General features: G+C 34.3%; 4 protein-coding genes across 6 annotated transcripts; 2 read left to right on the top strand and 2 right to left on the bottom strand.

The window, feature by feature from the left end:
• Window positions 1-377: 377 nt before the first annotated feature.
• Window positions 378-15,584, top strand: LOC105256722. Of its 2 annotated transcripts, XM_025409664.1 has the most exons (6): window positions 378-522; window positions 7,893-8,094; window positions 8,178-8,293; window positions 10,765-11,760; window positions 12,697-12,856; window positions 12,948-13,762. In XM_025409664.1, exons 4-6 carry the CDS (start codon window positions 11,589-11,591, stop codon window positions 13,339-13,341), a joined length of 726 nt encoding a protein of 241 aa, XP_025265449.1. In that variant the 5' UTR covers window positions 378-522; window positions 7,893-8,094; window positions 8,178-8,293; window positions 10,765-11,588; the 3' UTR covers window positions 13,342-13,762. The 2 variants fall into 2 exon arrangements, with proteins under 2 accessions (XP_025265449.1, XP_011265209.1); XM_011266907.3 differs by lacking the exons at window positions 378-522; window positions 7,893-8,094; window positions 8,178-8,293 and adding an exon at window positions 15,429-15,584 and having other exon boundaries at window positions 12,948-13,337.
• Window positions 702-2,415, top strand: LOC105256727 (cell cycle checkpoint protein RAD1-like). The gene is made up of 6 exons (XM_011266914.3): window positions 702-880; window positions 1,012-1,262; window positions 1,345-1,566; window positions 1,643-1,837; window positions 1,926-2,201; window positions 2,336-2,415. Exons 2-6 carry the CDS (start codon window positions 1,164-1,166, stop codon window positions 2,363-2,365), a joined length of 822 nt encoding a protein of 273 aa, XP_011265216.1. The 5' UTR covers window positions 702-880; window positions 1,012-1,163; the 3' UTR covers window positions 2,366-2,415.
• On the bottom strand, window positions 2,618-8,610 carry LOC105256725 (myelin P2 protein). 2 transcript variants are annotated; one of them, XM_011266910.3, is made up of 4 exons: window positions 8,583-8,610; window positions 8,302-8,508; window positions 4,445-4,716; window positions 2,618-3,106 (listed from the first exon to the last, which is right to left on the bottom strand). In XM_011266910.3, the coding sequence occupies exons 1-4, from the start codon at window positions 8,593-8,595 to the stop codon at window positions 3,053-3,055; spliced, it is 546 nt and encodes a 181-aa protein (XP_011265212.1). In that variant the 5' UTR covers window positions 8,596-8,610; the 3' UTR covers window positions 2,618-3,052. The 2 variants fall into 2 exon arrangements, with proteins under 2 accessions (XP_011265212.1, XP_011265213.1); XM_011266911.3 differs by lacking the exons at window positions 8,302-8,508; window positions 8,583-8,610 and adding an exon at window positions 5,278-5,474.
• LOC105256724 (RIB43A-like with coiled-coils protein 2) lies at window positions 14,423-18,306 on the bottom strand. The gene is made up of 7 exons (XM_011266909.3): window positions 18,181-18,306; window positions 17,669-17,809; window positions 17,365-17,528; window positions 16,691-16,931; window positions 15,405-15,632; window positions 14,801-14,907; window positions 14,423-14,707 (listed from the first exon to the last, which is right to left on the bottom strand). Exons 1-7 carry the CDS (start codon window positions 18,304-18,306, stop codon window positions 14,566-14,568), a joined length of 1,149 nt encoding a protein of 382 aa, XP_011265211.2. The 3' UTR covers window positions 14,423-14,565.
• Window positions 18,307-22,119: the final 3,813 nt, after the last annotated feature.

Here is a 22,119-nt window from a genome sequence, read left to right as displayed (position 1 = left end):
GGACGTTATTTGTCCTCCAATTTCAGCAAATGTTTCCCTCTTTTTTTTGTCGAGCGGTTGTGATATGCAGAAAAGAGGAATATATTAATATAAACATATGCGTAAATATAAATATATTATTATAGTTTGAAATATATTAATAATTACGGCTGCAATACTTATTTATTTTAATTCATCTGCCTTTTCCTTTTTTTTGGGGTTTTTAAAATTGTGTCCTCCATTCGGGATTTTCAAATCTGGCAACCCTAACTATATCTTATATTATCTATGGATTACATTCCCCCACCCCCACTGTATTTTGAAGAGAACAGTTTGTAATAAGAAAACAGTGCCTTTTTTTTAGTTCAGAGAAAATTTAGATCTTTAGATTCAAAACTTTCATTCGCTTTAATATTCTAATGAATCTAGATGAAGAAGAAAACATCGGCTTTTCACCACCTACCATATACGATCAACAGTATCCAGATTTCGTAGACAATATACTAAAGGAAACAGCCGATGATTTTGAAAAAGAAAAAAAATGTACGTAGTTTGTTTAAAGTAGAATTTATTATTTGTAGAAAAAAAGATTTAATAAACTCAAAACGAGAATAAATTACAAAATTTGAATATCATGATTATCTTTCCGCTTGTCTTGATAATTTTCAGTTTCCGATCAAAATTTGTTAAAATTATATAAGTTATTTAATGGAACATTTGAAAGAGCCTTAGATTTGTATGAACAACGACGAGTAACACAAGTTTCGACGTCTAGTACGATTATAACAGAACCATATAAGAATGCAAGCGAAGCCAGTTGGTTAATGCAAGTTAAGGGACACTCTGGAGCGTCGTATACACTTTTTCCTGAAATAAATTATTGTACTTGTACGGCTTTTAGGTATAATTCTATATAAATCACTTGTGAATTTTAATAGAGTAGCAAAATTATACTTTCAAAATTTTATACTTTATAATAAATAACTTATATATGTTATAAAAAGTTTTTATACAATTCTTATAATGTTATAGACATCAGGTACTAGGAGATCGGTCTGCTTTCACTTGTAAACATGTTTTGGCAGCTTGGTTAGCCAGTGTTGATAATGAGAAATTATTACACCAACAATTAACGCAAAAACAGTTTGATAATTTACTGTTATATCAAGTTTCATACAAACATAATGCTCTCTAATGTTGAAGATTACTTATTAGTTGCAAAAATGGGATTAACAAATTTAAAGATTGTAATACAATTATTAAAAGCTATCAATTTTAAAGAGGTACTTCAGATATATTTATATTTATGTTTGTTTTTCTACCGTTATGCAAAATATTCATATATATTCAAATATTACTATTCAGACTACAGCTATTTGCTACGGCAGTGAAAATGGATTGAAAATTACAGTAGAAGATGCAAAATGTATGCAGGCTATTGTATATATTCCATCAGCAGTTTTTGATGAGTTTGAATTAAAAGAGGATGTAATCTTTTCACTAAGTTTAAATATATTAATAGAATGCCTTTGTATGTTCTGGCCTGCTTCACAAGATAATTCAGTTGCAGTGCAAATATTTTATAAAGTAAACTGAATGTTGGAATAAATCTAATATCCTATAAATTTTAAAGCAATATTAATATTATTATTATCTATCATAGGGTACAGGTTTTCCTTTGAGTATTATTATTGAAGAAGATGGTGTAATCACAGATTGTTCTTTGAAAACGCTAGAGACAGATACATTATTAGATTTTCATCTAGAAGCTGAAAACATTGTAAATAAAGTAGTGTTGCAAACGGAATTATTAAAGGATGTTATAGCAGAATTAGATCCAACTAGTGAACTAGTAGAGGTATAATGAGAATAATTTTATTAATCATTATTTAAGCAGAAGTAATATTTTTCAGTTTCTTAAAAAAAATACAATGTTCACGTTTTAGTTTCATTTATCACCAGATGAGCCTTTCTTCAGAATTAGTACAAATGGTCTAGGCGGTATTTGTCACATTGATTTGCCTCATGATAGCGCTCTAGTAGATACCTTTCAATGTACATCAACGGCAACATCCAGTTTCAAATTAATACATATTAAACCGGCAATGAAAGCGTTATCATGTGCCAACAAAGTTTGCCTAAGAACCAGTAATGCCGGACTATTAAACTTTCAATATATGATAAAAACCGAAAATGGGCATACTTGTTACATGGAATACTATGTAAGATATTTTTATAACAAAGTGTAGTTATCAGAGTGATTATAATTAATTTTCACAGCATGCATTCTATATAAACAGTCAGTTAATATGACACTTTTGGTATACTATAACAATTTCATATCTTTTATTTACAGATATCTCCATTAATAGATACGGACGATTAAGTAGTGATAATATGGGTTTAAGACATATTAAAAATCGAAATATGCCTATTTTGTAAAATTCTATTACTAAATAATTAAATATATTTAATATATTTTCATTGATGCTCTTTTTATATATCTTCAGATATCTTAGATCTTTTTTTAAATATACAATTTTATTTTTCATCATATATACGGGTTCTAAGAAAGTTACAAGGTTTAGGTTTATAAAAAGATTGTGATGAAAATGCGTGTACACATTTCTATTAATCATTATTTGTAGAAAAAAAACTTTATTCATATTCATACAATAGGTAAGGCAGTTATACTGCTTTATGGAACATAATTCACCGATAATATTTCATCGTGTAATACGTAATACGTAAATACATTGGAAAATGTGCACAACGTAAGCGACTAACGTTTTAATTATTATTTACTATATTCATTTTATAATCACATGCATATATTAAATATGTAAATTCTAACTTTGTAGGAAAAGAACATATTGTGCGTAATTTCAATTATATTTCAACACGAGTTTTTAAGTGGTTTATATATGCGATCCAATACGCGCACACCAGAATAAACGTATCTTATTGTGCTCCAACGACAAGATTTTAAACAATAACTTTTACATCTTTTGCTTCTAAAAGCATATTGCATAACCATACATGGTTGTGCACGCGTCTCAGTTTTTAAACTGACTTATTCCTGGAGTTTGTATACCCTTGTGCAAACGATGTCATCAACTTTCATGATCTGTAATAGAAATAACATAATTTTAGTAAGATTTTGCCATAATAATAGTAATCTTTTGTATCAGTATTGTGACAGTAAGTTTCTACGCAAGATAAACAGAGGGAGAGAGAGAGAGAGAAAGAGAGAGAAAAGAGTGCGGGAATTATTCGAGCGCCGGTGTCTCACGGCATTAACACGTATCGCCAGACGGATCAATGGATCTTTATTGGCACCATTTTGGCTCTCGGAGCTACAGAATTGTACGTGTCACGAACAGGAGAAGCGCACGCGATAATTGGCCGGACATTTGACGGATCATTATAACATTAGCCGCTCGTGCAACGGTCCCTTGATACATTGCGTTCCTGCACGTAGCTTTTGTACTTTAATCGGGAACCGCACAAGCGATATACGCATCAAAGTTTTGAAGAAGTCTTTAAGAAGAAGAATATAAGCACGTACGAATATACCTTCTATTACGATTAAATACATCATTGTTATAATGATCAAATTTCTATTCATTTACGAATTATTAATACATACTATTCGAGTGAACGTACTGAGATATTTAAAACAGTATTCTCTCTTGAATGTTTCCGTTCAAAATAGATAATAGAGAAAATTGCTTACTTTGAAGGAGAAATATAATGATAATTGAAAGATAATTTTCCTCAAGGTAATAATAATTTAATTATTTCCTCTATGTTTGCGCGTAGACAAAATAATAAAGAATACACTATATTTTATAAATTTCACATTACAAATTAATGATATTATTTGTTATTATATTAATGACATTTCATTCAAATGTTTTTAATTATTTTCAATATAATAGAAATACAATTACACAAATTTATCAGTTTATAATTTTTGCAAACTTATATAGGAAACATGAAAACATTAAAAAGTTTTTGCTTGTATACTTGGTTAAAGGTCATGTTATCTTGCTATCACAAGTACAACGATCAAGTATTATTGATCTAAAAGTAGTAAGATATGAATAATAAACTCTCTCACAGCCACATAATTGTAAGTTTACATAACTTTATCAATTTATAAGACGTTGATTGTTTTCATATGTTAAATGTTTTTTACATTTTAAATGTTAATTTCAATCTTTTATATCAATTTTATATGTAAATTTCAGTCATAAGCTATATTGATTAAGTGTGTTGTATAGCAAAAATGATTTATATCTTACTAGTTTTAGATTATGAATAACTTGTTATGAATAACTGTTTTATATTATATTATTTTATTATTTAATCGTTTTAATCAAAAATTGACAATGTCTTTATTACGATGCGTAACTAAATTAATGTAATTAAATTAATTTTTCTGATATTGAAAATTGCTTACCGCTGTCATCTCCGTAGGTGTGAACTCCCTTTCGATCGTAGTATCCTTCTCGCCTTTCTGCACCTGAATGAGTTTGTTACCTTCCAAAGTGCAAGTACTCTTCACTTTTCTGCCGTCCACGGTCTCTTCGTCGAACTCCTCGCCGAGTTTGAATTTGATTTCCGTGCTTTTAAAAGTACTAGTCGTCTTCAGAGTGTACACTCCATCTTTCTCCGTCAACTCGACGACAGGACTGACAGTAGCGCCCATTTTCCGCGTCACCATACCCACGCCTGAAATAAGATAAAAATACTTTTTATTAGCGTTTTCTATTATAAGAATTCGAATTCGATAGATGCCATTTTTAAATGACTCGTTTTTTCAAGTTTAATTGTTAACATTTTGCAAAGTATAATTTGAAATAGAAAAGTATCAAAGCTCCTTCCATATGGTAACAAATTCACAATAATATATACTTAAATTAATTGAAAAGAATTACATTACAAGATTTAAACGTGAAAAAAATGTAGCCCGAACAAAAATTAAAATAAAATTATATAACTAACGAAGGGTATATTATGATATCGTATTGAATTTTGATCATCTTTAAATTGCGTGTCTATTAAAAATCCTCTTGTAGTTAAATGGAAGATAAAATTTTGTTATCAGCTTGCAACTTGAAGCTTATCTCTCACGAAAGACTCTTCACTTTTCGTTTTTCTATCACTATAATTAATTTAAAGATCAGTAATCCCATATTGTTGTCAAGAAGTAATCGCTCGATTGGAGATAAATTATTTGTAAAAGAACATCACGATAATTATCGGATAATCTATCAAATAGTGTCGTCTCACCTAAAGCTTTCATGTATTCGTCGAATTTTTCACTCGTTTGGAGCTTGTAACGTTTGCCTAGAATACCGGTTAATATCTCGGACGACATTGCTCGATGTTTCACCGTTGCTTGCGTAAACGAAACTGACTGATGGCGCGGGTAGTTTGCATGTTTTATACATGCTTCTACAATTGATGAGACTATACATATCGATTATACATCTAAATAGGTAGGCTGAGTCGTTACAAACGGTAAAAGTGGTATCCCCGAGTTCGAGGCAAGATGAAACTTTGGAGTTTGAACCCATTCCGTGAATGAGTGAGTGAGTGCTATTTATAGACTGCGAAAAAATTATCTTCATCAGAATGATATTAACACATGCAAATTTATTGCGAGTTCATAATGCACTAGTATGAGGTGTCGAATCTTATTATCGAATTAACAAGAATGCTTTGAATGAAAATCTAGAGATATCTCTCCTTTTACAGTGATTTTTTTTAACTATAGAATAGTGAATCATATGTCTTCCCTCATTTTAAATGCGATCATAAGCTGTATTCTAATATACAGAAATTATTCTGATGAGAAGAATATGCAAATTATCAGTGATAGTGAAATTTGTCATCCCGATCATTTGTTGACCCGAGACGACATTGACGATTCACTTGATTAACATATTTTTTACATCAAAAAGTTAAGAATGCAACTCAGAACGCAATTAAAAAAATTATTCGTCTTTTACAGCGAATATCATTTGATTTGAATTGATTTGATTAAAACGATTTCGTGGCTTTTTAAAATCGTATTCAAAAAATGCATCGCGAAAAAATATATTTTTCTAACAATAAGTAATTTGATGAGAAAAACCATATAATTTTATCTTGCGACCAGATGATAACAAAATATCAAGTTTACATTTGTGCCGAGCCGATGACGTTTATCGATTTTATCGTCGCCTTGCCGCGGTTTCGCATGTATGTGTTCTCAGAAAAAAACGAACTTTATTTTCTGCGACATAATCGACCTGATGCACGTCGAAAGACGCAGTGCGTCTAGACTTGCTCTCTTATTTAATTTCCGGCGAACGACTCTCGATGATTACTGTAACAACGTCGAGCGAGGGTGGGAATGTTGACAGTCAGTGCTTCTGCAAACTTTGCTCAATCCGTTGTATCAAATTACTGATATGATAAGAGCAACAGACAGAGAGAGAGAGAGAAAGAGAGAAGCAGAAAGAATATATCGTGATACTATCTATTTTTTCTCTTTATCTATTTCTTATTTTTGAATCAACAAATATTAGATATGTAATCAGTTTCAATAAATATGCAGTTTCGATGAAATCGAGGAAAGGAGAATTATTTTCCTTTTATGAAAAAAAAATATTTAAGAATTTTTTATTTAGAAACAAGATTTAATGTTACTTACGTCATTCGTCAAAAAAAAGATACATGATCGATAAATCACGAATTCTACAATATTTTACAAGAAATTTTTTAAAAAATTAAAAATCTTTAAAAATGCGAATGTTTTGAATTACGCGCAATTACGTGACCCGTGGCTAAAAATTATAATTTATTAATCTCTTTAATGAGTTAATTCTCAAGTGTTAAATTAGACAGTCAATCAGACAATCTACAGTACACAATTAGAATTAAGATCGAGGTCAGGTCATTGTACGAAGATGAGAGACGTAATTTGACATATTAAAATTGATTACCTTTCCCGTCTTTATTGATATCTTACTAAGCATAAGCGCGACTCCAGTACAATTAATTAACTGATTAAATTTATGGTACAAAAGCGTAAATGATTTACATTGAAATTTTATATATATACGAGTATATATACTTTTGTGCTTTTAATAAACGAAATAGCTGTGAATAGACGGAATTGTGTGTTGAAATTAAAATGGAAATATTTAAAATTATATATTATTACTATTTCATATTTATATAAAATTATAATTATCATATATCTCGACCGATCTGCCAAGATAAATATGACTTTCGATGATATTTTCGAATACATATAATGCTCTCTTGAAATTCTATGAATAAGCAAATACTATTTTCGAGTGTCATGTAACGTTCTTTGAGAGGTTCTTCGATGTTTGTATCACACTTTTCATGTCTTTCAAATAATAATCATATGTTTGTTCACGTTCTGTACATACTCGCAAAACCGCAATATATCTATACCTTCGAATATATACATTACAAACATAGCGTGTCTTAATAACAGATTTTATTACGATATAGCATATTCTCATAATATGTACATTTATCGGCTATTTATACGAAGCAATTTAGATCGCGCGATAAGTTTTTAAAGTTATTTAAAAAAAAGTTAAAGAACTCATTCTATGGATTGTCTTATTATCGTTCATTATTGTACTAGAGGACTCAGATTTTTTAGGTGTCTCTCTTTAATAATTTGTAATAATTATTATTAAAGATTGTCGTATTGTCAATGGATATTATACGAAATTATCTAATTTTGTAACGTCAACAAAACTATTTTAAATTTGTATCAGAATCGAACGATGCAATTTTATTTATTGTATTTAACATAAGATATTTATATTAAAATGAGGCATTTAATACTAAACACGATGATATAATTCTTTTTTTAGGAAGGTCTTTCTAACAGAGAATAATACGTAAAGGAAAAAACTTGTTAAATATTGCGCAACATTCAATATCCGGCTGTCAAAATTTAAAAGGGATTTGTACAACAGATCAATCGAATTGGAGATAAGTTAACAGAATGTCAACAAAACTGCAACAGAAATATTTGATAGTGTTTTAACGGTGAAATAGTAACATTTCAAATTGGTAAAGTATCAGACAAATAATTATAATCTAAAACAATTGCTATGATTACGAGGATATTAAAGAGGATGTATCACTCTTTTCAGATTTATCATGTATCTTTCCACGTTAATAATCAATATAAATACAATCACGGATTCTAAATTAAGACTTCTAATGCACCTTGGATGATCGAAACGATGCCAAAAATAACACGATTCGAGTACGTACCGAGTGCCTTCATGAAATCATCAAAGTTTTCGCTACTAGAGAGCTTGTAACGCTTTCCAAGAAATTCGCTGGACATGATGCTCGAACAAATGCTTCCGGTAACACGTGAAGAACGAGAAGAGTGGTTGACGTAAGATTGGGTCGATACAGCCAAGATACCCGACCTGCCGCTGATCCGATCGTCACGTTTATACGAACTGATGCGAACTGAGCGGAGATATCAGGATGAGGATGAGGAGTGCCTAGATACGAAAACTCCGTCTCCCTCGAACTATACTCACTCTCTCTTTTCATATCTCGCTCACTCTCTATCTGTCCTTGTTTCTCTCACACTTGCTCTCTCTCTCTTTCACGTTCGCTCGGTCTACCTTCGATGCGGTCGTGTTCCCTCCCTCTCCGTACTTCCTTCTCCTGCTCTCACCCGAAGCCGCCCTTTTCCGTCGTTAACTCGCTCTGTCTCTCTCTTTCTCCTATTCTCCATCCTCGCTCCCCTTATGGTCCTTGCGCCCTTCCACTGGCAAGTTCGAAATTCTCGATTCGCTCGCACCCGGATGCTTCCCCCTCTTCGAAATCTATTCGCAGCTGCGGCGCAGGATACCGGTACGGTACCCAACGTCATGCACAGGCGTAATGTGTTCATCTCTTTCTCACTCGCGTAATAAGTACGTACTTTGTATTCACATATGAATGGATAACTTGTCGGGCAATAAATACAACTCTGCCAACTAGAAGAACTATAAAGCCGCCGCGACAAATTATTACATATCGATCCAATAAATATGATTATTAGAGAACAATTACAATTTATTATTACTTTGATTTCAATGGCATTGAGATAGAAAATATTGCGATTAATGCTGACAATTTGTCCTTCAAATTGAATACAATAAGCGCGATAATTAGTTCAAGATGTGTATTGTAGGCGATTGACACAAGGTTCAAGAACGGCGCAAAGTCGAATAATGTTTACTTTCGATACTCGCTATGCGTGGTACACTTGGAATCATACGATTGCTCGTTCCTTATTGATCGTTGGATCAGCGCGCGCGACTTTGTGACGAATCGTTCCTATGTTTGAATAAACGGCACTTGCTGTGAATTAATGCCACTTACTGTCCCTTGTAATCTTCTCGTAATTTTACGTTCAAAGTTCTACATTACACGGCTGTTATTCGTATTCCGATTCTCATACATTCATACGAGACCCTATTTATCACACTTGTACAATATCAATGTCTTATCTCATTCTTAATGACGTGTTTTACGGATTGTATCATAAGATATTTGCAAGCAATCTTTTATTAATTTATTCGTTGGACTTTCTCTAACATGCAACGAAATTAAAATCCCCACTAAAAATACCGCTCCTCAACTTTCCCCCTGTATTTTTCCCAACAGTTTTTTTTCAGTAAAGTAATCCAATAATTAAAAAATAAAAATTTATATATAGATGCGATATGTAGAACGTAGTTTTCCATCGGAACAAAATGTAAATACATCGGAAAGATAAGCGTTAAGGAAATAGCGTGTGACTCGTGGCGATTCCACGTTTGTCCGATACGATAGCGTCGATTTCATTGGCGATCCGCAACGGCTGCCACGGTCGATAACGGTGCGGTGGAAACGCGTCGACGTTGCCGTGACCACGCACACACGTTCGTCGCACACGCGACTATGTCGCGTGATGTCGCGTAGCAACACGTGAATTCCGACACCGAGGGCGGAGAGCTTGGCAACATTGTGGCGGCACGAATTCCGCATTCGTGTCAGAGGGTGTATTTGCAAGTCGCCTGCAAAATTCATCGATATATCGATAATGATATTAATTCCGAGAGAAACATCTCCGCGAGAGGTAGATCTCCGCTTGTTTGTGTAAAGGAAAATAGCAATCGACCTTTATATTCTCTCCAAATAGTGTGTATGATTTATCGTATATGATGTATATAAAAAGAATCTTTTACGACTGTCATCTTTATTTTTGAAGTTCGTTATCAGGTAAATTGGTCGTCTCTCTCTCTCTCTTTCTCTTTCTCTCTTATTTCGATAATTGCTCTTATCTTTTTCCCATTGCAAAATACAGAGAGAAATCCAATGCACATGTTAGGATCGTTGTTCGATATATTTCTTTTTTTATGCTCAGTCTATTTATTCAATTTGCGTAGAGATTGTATTAATTTGTTAATTCGATGCAATTATATTATTTATTATATTTGTGAGACATTTTTACAAGCTAATCTTAATTTATTTGGCATTTGGTAATTAGCATATTTGTCATTGCTATAATAAGCCTGCTGCCATATATTTCATGTTTATCAATCTTTACGAAAAATTAAAATACAGGCTACAAACTTAAGAGATTATTTTATCGAAAGATGAAATAAAATTTTAAACTTTTCTCTCTCTCTCTCTCTTTCTCTGTATTTCCATAAAATTATGTAATATACTTCTAACTATTTGTTGCAGAATATTGTTGGTGCAGAATCTAGAATTCTGTGGAGGAAAGAATAAATCGCGAAGAATATCTCGATGGAAAAAATTGATAGCAGTCAACGGCAATTACTTAATAGCACCGAAACTGTAATCTCGCATTTGAGCTTTATTTGACGAATACGATGACGAAAGCCTCCGCGATAACAGCTTAATAAAACGCAACATCCTGAAAAAAAAAGAATCCTGCACACGCGAATATCTCGCCGGCAGTCTACGTGTCCGATTGGTGTTGCGCGGCGACGCGATTCCGTCTTTCAGCCCGCTCTCGACCCGCGCGCGGCCCGACCGATGCGCTGGTCTGGCAACGTCGCGGGCGGCATAGATTCCGCTCCGCAACCGCAACCGCATTTGCCGGGTCGCCATGATACCAAAGCCGTGCTGGCCGTGCAACGGTTTCTCCGCAGTGACGCGCAAGCCGCTGCCGAGGACGCGACGTGACGCGAACGTTGGACGCGCACGGCCTGCCTGGGACCGCCTGCGGCTGTTCCGTTGCTACCTTTTGCGTCGACCGTGCCGATCAATCGGAGAATCACCGGTGTGACGGAAGAGCTGTCTTACGCGAATCGATCGTTGATCGCCGATCGATCGTTTGCGTGACTCCTCAAGTTCCAGAGACTTTTCTTTCACGCATCTTCGGATGAAAGATCCCTCCATCGCCGATTTCCGATTTCGATCGCGAAAAGATTTTCAAATATAGAGCCCAATCGTCTCGCGGCAAAAGGTGCGAGATCGACTCGGGAAAGGTAGAAGGAAGATCGAGCGAGGGAAGACCGAGGAAAGAGAGAGAATCTCGGGACATGTTTGACACAGAACGGTTTATCGAGGAGATAGAGAGGCGACCGGCGATCTACGACGTGAATCGCGGCGAGTACAACGACCGTAATGCCAAGATGACTGCGTGGGACGAGGTCTGCCAGGTGATGGTACCGAATTGGGCGCGCTTGACGGACGAGGAGAGAAACGTGGAAGGTATATAACACGGTATACGGCGCGCCGCGATTCATCGATCCGGATTCCTCCGGCCGCGTTGCCGTCCACGTTGTCGACCGCGATGAACATTCAGGATTCGCGCGAATCGATATCCTTCCGCGCGACCATCGCGATCGTACAGATATCTTCTAAATAGATCGCATTAGATACGAATATAAAAAAATTAGAGGAAAAAAACAGGATAAATAAATACGTAGGGATACTAACTAATGTTAGTATAACTTTGAAGAAGTAAATATATATGTATGGAAACATCTTCAAAACTTTCCTAAGTTTCTTCATAAATATCTTTGAATTTATTAATTTAATAAGAAACTTAATAAAATTCCTAATGTAATTAATGTCACCAAATTAAAATATATCTCTTTATGCAAAGGCATTAGAGAGACTTTCTAATATCTCTTTGTGATTTCACGTTTGAAAATTATGAAGAGATGCATTTTAATTTTGTTAATTACATTGACATGCATTTTATTACGTTTTTTAAATTAAAATTAAAGATATTTACGAAGAAACTTTCCAAGAAGGACACAAAAATGAAAGTCAATTTAATGTAATAATATTAACCAAATTTATGTCATGTTTTTGTCAATTTGACGCCAATATAACGTCAATATGACGTCAAATGATATTACTTTGACTATTGTGCTTTTTTCCTTGGATTAAGAAAGTTTCGAAAATTTTTTTCTGTATAACTTTAATATTAATATTCCCTGCGTATTCATGTCCCCCCCCCCTCCTTTCAGCATAAAAGGAATCAGTGTTATTAAAAAGTTTTTTTGTGTATCTAGAGATTTAATGAGGATCTCACTCTCTTGCGTATTTCAAAAGTTTTTAATATTTTACTATAATCTTTATCTCGCGACATCCCGAGAATAATTTTAAATAAAACTAATCGAACTGTGATATTTTTAGAAAAAAATTTGCGCGGAAAATGGAGGAATATACGAGATTATTTCATGAAAGAACTTAAACTTCAAAAATCGCAAAAGTCCGGACCTGCCGGACGGAAGCGGAAGAAATATATGTATTTCGATCGACTGCTGTTTCTCATGCCGACAGTGGAAAACAAAAGGTATCGCTCATCGATCTTTATAACAAAAATTGATATAATTGATTGACGACGTAATAATTCGATTCATAACATTCGTATTTCTTTGATTTAGAAGTTCCGTGATGATTTCTTGCAAGTCGGAGGAGAGCGAGGGTGAGATGGACAATCCCGTGATCGAGGAATACGATCCCCTTAGTCAAGGTAGCACTTCCGTAACGGGCAGTAGAGAATATCTTCAAGCAGGTACTCCATCTTATAAGGTGTGTCCGCGTTATTCGAAACAACTCTGCGAGACGTCCTTTACGCCTTTCGACAACGAGATACACGACATCCTCTCCTCGCATAGTAGCCAACGCGTTACCTTCGACGAGGACGACTACGACAAGATGTTTCTCCTATCGTTGTTGCCAATTATTAGACAGGTGCCAGAGGAAAAGAAATTAGATGTCAGGATACAGATACAACAAGTCCTGGCCATGGCACTCCGCTCGTCTGATAATAAGTGAGTCATCTGGCGTGTTTTTTGGAGGAAAAGAGGAGAAAAAGGAAAGGAGGAAGAAGAGTAAACACACGTGCCGTGTCGTCGTTCCGAGAAAGATTTTACGATGATTTAATTATATCATTTATATCCGTCCTGTTTAAATATTTTATATCTCAAATACGTTATTTTTTACGGATTTTTTTACAACGGAAATGATTTAATATGATCATTATTCTTTCTTCTTTCTAGCATAAGATTCAATTCTTCCTCACAGATATTTAAATATGATACTTTTTGTATTGTAGGTTTTTTATTGTCATTATAGTGATGTTTGGCAAAAAAATACTTTGATAAATCTAAAATATTAGCATAAGCTCTTTAATAATGCAAACATGACGCGATTATAGTAATACATGTATAGCATAATACAAATTTTATAAACTATATAATCTACCGAAATACATGTTTAAATATTACGTTTAAATATATTTTAGCATAAGATATAAAATTATAAAAAAATTCTAGAAAAAAATTATATAAATACTCTAGAATACATAATTAATAAATTTTATACTATGTAAAAAGAGTGAGGATTTAAATATATAAATACTGTGATATTAAATTCTATTCGACAATCAAAGAAACAAAGTAATTGTAGCGCAATCTTATCTTGATGAGATGACAATTGAAATATATGATATCACACAACGTGTCATCTTCTAAATTTTTAACTTCCTAATGTTTTGTATTTTGTATACATGCGTGTGTAAAATCTCTTTTGAATTATTTTCTTGCATGCATTGTAATATCACCAATTCAGTTATCGAGAATCGATATCAGTATTCGGCTAATTTCCTAATTTATCGGAACCATTGATACAAAGTTATCCATTTCTGCAACATTTATATGGCTAATAGCAGAGAACGAGATATAAGGCGCTTACGTCTCATTCTCTGTCATCAGCCTTTATCGCACATGGACAGATATCGATTGAGTAGCAAACTTAATATTATCGACTACAGATAATATTACATTTTTTATTAAACTTATCAAAGAGAAATCAAAGGAGAATTTTATTAATTATTTGAATACATTTAGATAATTGAAATTTGATGCCTCGATTTTTTGCCAGTATAATAGATTGATAATATGCATTGATTTATCACTTTTTATAAAAAAGAATGTATAAAATTATTTTCTAAAATTTACATCAATCTTGGAAAGATATATTGCACATATGATTATGCTTTCAACGTGTTCCTTTGTTAAATTGTTCGTAGAAGGCGGCAGTTGGCTGATTTCTATAAATGACACGGTTCAGATATTCCTGATGTAACTTTTGTTGCTCGGCAAGCTGTAAATTTTCTTCAGCAATTTTCTTGTTCAAGTCACTGCAAAAGAATATAATGTATTATAAAATATAATCTTTTAAATATACATATAAAACACCATACTTTTAATAAAAAATAGTTGCAGAATCTTACGATTTTTTTTTATTTAATTCGTGCTCATACGAATATGCAGCTTGAAGATGCGAGTTCATTAAGCGATCCCAATCTTCGTTCATGTTTTTCTCTTGCAACTTGATTTTCTGAAAAGAAAAACATATTTGTTAATTTTAAAATTAATATTTTGAAGTGAATTTATATGAATGTCGGCAAATATTTAAAATATATTGCGTTAAATCGAAAACACCTGTTCTGAATATGCTAATAATACGTATCATTATGGATTGGTATTTTATGGCGTCATACATAACGCACTCAATTTTTATCTACAGATATCATTAACGTATATTATTAAATCATATATATTTGATTTGCGAAATTTTTGATTCTGAAAAATGAATTTACGCATTGGAACCGATTGTTAAAAAATAATTGTTCTAATCATTTTTATAAAATAAGTATAAATTTTCGTTTCGCGAAATTTAAAAGTTACAATAATTGACAAAATAAGTATAAAAAAAAGAATTAAATCAACAGCAAAATTGTTTTGTGGAAGTTATATTGTAGTTAAAGAAGATTAAATTTCTTAGATTCTCTCTGTTAATATGATAAAAACTTCAATTCCTTTCCTCGTACTAACTCGAATCTCTTCCATTTGTTCCAGCTGAGCGTCCCTGAAGACCTTCAACTCGTCCGCAGTCATGCCCTTGTATCGGTCCGCCAACGGCCTGTACGGACCGCGAGTGCTCTCGGCCTGTTCCCTAGCTTCAGTGAGGAAATCTCCAGTCACGTGATTATAGATTTCCGCTTTCTTGTCCTCCTCATCTTGAATGGCTTCGCAGTGACGGCGTTGCTGCTGCTCCTCGGCCTGCAATCGAGTGGAAATAAATTCCATGAACCTGCCAGGGACGAAGAAAAAGGGCCAGGGACGCCAGTGCAAACGAGGAAATAGGATTAATATTGAGTTAAATACTACGACGGCGGAAGGAAGGAAAAATTGACGGTACTTTGTTATGGTTATCGGAACAAATTATCGCGGCACTTTGTACGATGATGTCATGAGGTTTATTCATCGACCGCGAGAGAATCATGTAGGCGACTTTTATATTCTGCGATGAGTTAAAATGTATATGCGGACTACGCAAAAAATCTTTTGTTTCTTTGTGATAGATTACAATTAAACGTTTTTCGATCACTTTTATTCTCGCGACAAAAGACAGGATTAGCTGTGGCAAAAACTTGTTTTCTCTGAAAACAGCTTTACAATAATAATAGCATAAATGAATATCGACTTTAATTCTATAAATTTTTGAATGCTCCATATGAAAATTTCTTTAAAAATATTTTTAGATTAGCATTTATTTATCTTTCTCGTATAGTCCTTTTACTTAAACAAATTCAGGTTTTCTTGCAGTACAATTTATATGTAGATTAGATTGCAATTTTCTTTTGAAGATCCGATATAAAAAAAGAGAACGAGAAAGAGAGAGAGAGACTGATTCTGTAATATATATTAAGAATGGAAACACAAAGGCATATATAAATAGACAAGTAGTATATATATTCTAATATGTCAACATTATTATATCAAATGTAGAGCAATATTCAGATTCACTTTACTCATTATAAGTGGGCGTGTATTCAAATATAGATATTTTTATTCTTTTATCGGATATGCCATCTCACGATGTTGTTTTTCACAAATAAAGCAGTTTCTAATTGGAAAACGCAATTTGTGAAATAGATTTGTAAACAATAGCATCGCACGCGTCGCATCAGTGTACCAATTTAGAAAAAAAAAACATTTCGAAGATCAGTTAATTTTACTAATAATTTTGTTAAATAAAGTAGATTATATGGGTACACAATCTCTCGCGTTTTTCGCGTCAGATTTCGTCAAAGACGTAAATAAAGAATATTATGTACCAGGGCTCGATTAAATGTCGCCGTAGCTTCATTCAACCTTCGTCGACATTCTTCCTCCATCCGTGCTAGCATCATCGCGCGCTTGTCCCTGGAGAGAACGACTTCCTGATAGGCTTCCTCGGTATCTCGTCGTGCCTTTTCAACCGCCTCGCGTTCCTCTTTTTGCCTCTGGATCCACCAACGCATCTGCTCCCTCTGTACTTTCAATCGCTCGCGAAGATTGCGATCCTCGCCCTCGAACCTGCACAGCCGTAATATTTCACTGTTTCTTCTCTTTCTTGCGATTCTTTACGTTCATTATCATTGCGCCAGGGTGAACAGGTTGCAAGTTAAATTATTATCTGCTTCGAAGATCCTCACGACAAGTATAAAATTCGTTTAATCGTACCGAGAAAAAAAAATACATATTATATATAATCAAAATATTATAATAATCGTATATTTTAGAGATTAATAAATAAATAAATCGTTCCATAATAGGCTCTAATTTCGACATTAAGAGAATTTTAATAAAGACTGCCGAGAGAGAGAGGTCATTGGTGACAAGAAAGAAAAAATTTCATAAGCATTGCATATATTCTTTTTTATCTTTTTGGAAGGTCGAGATAAATTTGCTTTTATCTTATTATTTTATTACTTATCTATTGGTGGAATTAATCAGACTATTGACGCACTTTTGAGCAGATGCTGGCCCCAAGCTCGGATCATCGTCGTCCACTCGCGATGGGAGTGATTTCTTTAACGTTTCGGGATCATAGAGGTCATAATCTCGACGGTCCTCGATTCGTTGATGCACTCGCCGAAAGTGTTCAATCTCCTTGTTTACTGTTCGTCTTTCCTGCGAACAGAAAAGCGTTCTCCACCACGATCGAATGTTTCTTATCGCGACGTCTTCACGTAGCTCCGAAAAATTGCAAATACCAGCTGTATCGAGTGAACATTCCCGCGTAATTATTGGCATTGACGGCACTCGATTACCTCCTCTTGCTGCCTCTCCAAATGTACGGCAAGTTCGCTATTGCGAATGAGTGCCTCGTCCAATTGACATTCTTTCGCCTGTTCCCACTCATGCTGTCGTTGCTTTTCCTCGACTTGCTTATCCAAGAATGCCTTGTCTATCTGTAAATGTCAGGGAAACAATCATGCAAATACATAGTATCATACATAGTATCATATTGAAACAACTTTTCAATTAAGATTCTATGTTAAAATTTAACAGTTACATTAATGTTGCATGCTGCATTAAATGATACTTTTGGAATTTATAAATTAAGTACGAAGAAATAAGAAAACGTATAAAGTAGTCGAAAATATATTTTATTTAGGCGAATTTTGTTAAACGATTAAAAAAAGTTACAACTTAAATCTAAGTAAATAAGATTTTAATCAAATTATTTTAAAATTGAAAATTTGATAGTGAAAAAAAAGAGATACAAAAATTTAATAAACGATCTTTTAATGTAGTTAGAGAGGCAGAATTTGACTCTTACTCCAATTTTTCTAACGCGAGGATTAAAGATACGTAGTTTCCTCGCTTCTTCGAGTTGTCGTTTACGTTCTATGGACGCGGCGATCTTGAGATCCTCCGGAGTGGCACGTTGTTGAAATTTCAGCATTTCGGATATTTTTCGCGAGAAATCTGAAAGAACTTTCTTTCTACGCGTGGCAAGGTTATATATACGTTGACGGAAGGCGAGAATATCCAGATCTTTCAACCTCGAAGTTTCCAGCAGTCCACCCTTGTTACCATGGAGAGTTTGCTCATCAAGGAGGGTTATATATAGCGATAGATTTTGATCGCGCAATAATTATTCAGAATTGGAAGAAAATATAAAATCATGTAATCTCTATTAAATCTTGAAAAAACGAGCGGAATTAATAACTTTAAGCGACTAACAATAAGTCTATAAAATAAAGCCAATAAAAAATACACGATAATAATTAATTTAAAATACAACAGGCAAGAGAAATAATTTTATATAATTTTATATTATATGTTTTATTTTTATGAGTTAAATGTTTCATGACGACCATAAATTGGCATACGATGTTTTCCTTCTCTTCTCTCTATCTCTTGGTGCTCGTTTTTGCGACTATTGTGTCACTTTGTTGTCATTCACGCGAGACTCAAGTGATGAGACAGCGACGAGAATTGCTTCGCGTATTTTCGTCTTAAGTTGAGTATGTACTAAGTAAACGAATAGCAAGTGTGAATTTTCGGACATTTACGTTCATGCTCCTCGTTTGTTCACTTCTTTTCACATTGTACATTCATGTTGAGATTATTTATACTGTGCATGATTTTTCTTTGATGTACCGCTTCATAAGTAAATCGGTCCAAATACGAAGCTGACAAAGATCTCATTCGTGCATTCTTTCGAACTTTAACAACGAACATTTGCATTCGCTTGGTTGGTTCATGTATTCGTGAATTTAATTTTAGTAAGAGATGAATATTTTAGGCATTTCACATGGAGGAATTTCAATAAAATAATGTCGGTAAGAGATGTTTATCATTTAATTGATATCAATTTGTATAGAATTGAGATCATTCGACGATTAATTTAGACACGGTAATAGATATTCATGCAATCACAAAATAATTTGTACCTCTATTTTTTACCATATTTTAAATAGACCACGAGGTTTCTCAGTTCAATATAAATAGCATAAAATACACACAAGTGGTTCTTTCAAACGATCACGTGAATGCAAATGACACGTGTACTTTTCTTGTTACAGAATTGACAAAGTAAATGTATTAATGGCATTTTGAAGGAGAGTCGTAAAAAATAATAAACGACATTTTTAACGATGCATTATTTAGGATTCTTCATATCGGAGAAGACATTCGTAAGAAATGATTTTCAGCTTCGAAAAAAGATTGCTTTTGCGGATATCTTGTCTACGCGATTTATTAATTTATTTTTCTATTTGACGAATGATTCTCTTTAATGGCTCTCTCAAGCTCTCATTTATGTTCGATAATTTATGATTTTACGATCAATATACACAGTGATTTCAATGTTGTCGCATGAACTTCGTTGTTTGGTTTTAGCCATATGATTAACTATCTATAAAAAAAAATGCTCATCAGTCGATAATTATTCAGCTGTTAGAGAGAGAGAAAGAGAGAGAGAGAGAGAGAGAGAAAGAGAGAGAGAGAGAGAGACATTCGTTCGAGTGTGTTACATGAAGAGCAGCTGTGAAGATATAAACATGTATATTGCATTATTATCTGTGTTGACTTCGTGAAATTCATTTTATTCTTTTATTCTTTTATTCTTCTCTTCATTACACAAACACTACGTCGACTCGTGTCCATTTGTCATCGTGTTGTTGCGATGACATACATATATATATAATAACGAAAACAGAAGAAGGGAGGTGTTGATTAAGCGATTTAATTGGGTTATCGTATCTATTTTTGATAACACTCGGATTCAAACCTGGGGCATGATCTATAGGGTCATATTAAGATATGGTTTAAGTGTAGATATGAGTTTTAATCTTTATTTGCTTAGAAATAACAGAAATAAAAGTAACAGAAGAGAGTGGCATCTTTATTTTAATTAGTAAATTTTATGTAAACACATCAAAGACCGTCGATTAAATTACAGTAGCTTTTATAATCTTATTAAAATATTTTTTACGAGATACGTAATAATAATTTTATTAAGGAAGATTTATTTAAATAACAATTTTGATAAAAAAATATTATTTTATTACTTTATTTTTAAACGTTTTAATCACGCATTTTGTTTTTTCCAACATAAAATTATCGAGAAACTATTTAATTATCTTTTCTTTGAATATAGCTAAATATCTTTTAAAGGTTTTGAAGAATTTGTTTTCTACTTGTATCTATAGATAAAAGTAAATTGCACGCACTGTCTTAATAAATGCGTTAATATTAGAAAGAAAGCGCAATGTTTTCCATGATATCTTTATCTTTCTTCGACTCAGATTAGAAAGAAAAAACAATACTGATTAAAATGTTTTTTCTTTATTTAAGTTGCGTGCAATGCTTGATCGGAAGGAGGGAAGGAGAGAAAAAGAAAGAAATGCCTAATTCATGTCTATAGTTATTATATTAGAAAGTAAATTCTTTTTTTGAATACCGAATGTGTTCCGAGGGGATTAAAAAAAGTAATGTTTTAACTAGACAATTTGTCATCAATTATATTCCAGAATATCGTCGAAAAAATATGAGGGGCAATCTAGGTTTAATCACGTATCTCTCGTAAGTCTCGCTTAATTAATTTCAAAGCGAGCACAATGCGTGTATCTCGTTTGCGAAATCGATTACTCGCACGTTTGCATTACAACGTGCCGTGAAAACAGCGTTGCAATTTTAATCACGCGAAAAGGCGATGCGATCGATAAATATGCACATAGTTAATCCAACTCGAATAGTGTCTACCAAAAATTGAATATCCCTTCAAAGTATGTACCGCCATTTGTATACGTATGTGTCGCGGGACGCGAGCGCATCTTTGCGGAGCAGGGGACGCGAAAGAGAAAGAGAATCCGCGCGGGATAGAGGCGCGTTCATCGGGATAACAACGTGCTCTGAAAACTATCGTTGACAAACAGTCTCGGAGCGATTCCGATAAGAAATCACGCGTCGGCAAATTTACGGCAATTTGCGCCGCAGAAGTATCCATCCGCGATATCGCGATGCGCGTTTCGCTCTAGAGTGAGAGGGACGAGGAGAGGGGGGGAGAGGGAGAGAGAGAGAGAGAAGATGCGCCCGCAGCATGGCGAGACTCTCAGGCGCCTGCGTAGCCAGGTGACGTCATTGGCGAACCGGGCAGCTCGCAGTCTACCAGACACTCAGTCTCGCCTCGGCGCTCGAGTAGATCGTACGTGTTGTATCGCGCTCCGCATCAATCTGCTGTCGCGGAAGCTGACGCCCGCGATCGACGTCGAGAGATAGATCCTTAGCAAGATTCTCGTTGGCAGAGGAAGATTTAAGGAGCGCGAGTAAAGCGCCAGGTTAAATCGCCGGTCGTTCACCCCGATATGCGCAACTCGGAGATATTCTTACGCAAGACACGGGATTAGACGTTGAGCGAAGAAAAACGGTGCCGAGTCGAGGAGAAGAAAGTCTCTCCGGGAAATCATTTTTCTCGTTGGAGTCGGTTCGAAAGTAGGACTGTGGAAATAGCGAGCGCCGATATCGCGAACGCGACTCGCGACTCGACGCGTAGAAGCGGAGTGATAATAAACACGTGCGACTAACGTGAACCGTCTACCTCGAACTATATATATATATATCTCGCGCAGGGATGCGCACCGAGTGAGATACGGAATCCCTTGGTGTTACTCCTGCCGAGAACCAGCCGGGCCGTCCCGGATGTGACTAATGCACCGTCGTCGCGATTGATCGACCTTACTATGAACCCCGTTGCGATTATCGCGAGAGG

Source organism: Camponotus floridanus, unplaced genomic scaffold (genome assembly GCF_003227725.1).
Source record: "Camponotus floridanus strain SB8 unplaced genomic scaffold, Cflo_v7.5 scaffold28, whole genome shotgun sequence".
Taxonomy (NCBI): Eukaryota; Metazoa; Arthropoda; class Insecta; order Hymenoptera; family Formicidae; genus Camponotus; species Camponotus floridanus.
The sequence above is the reverse complement of the archived record's forward strand: the minus strand, read 5'-3'. Positions and strand labels throughout refer to the sequence as shown.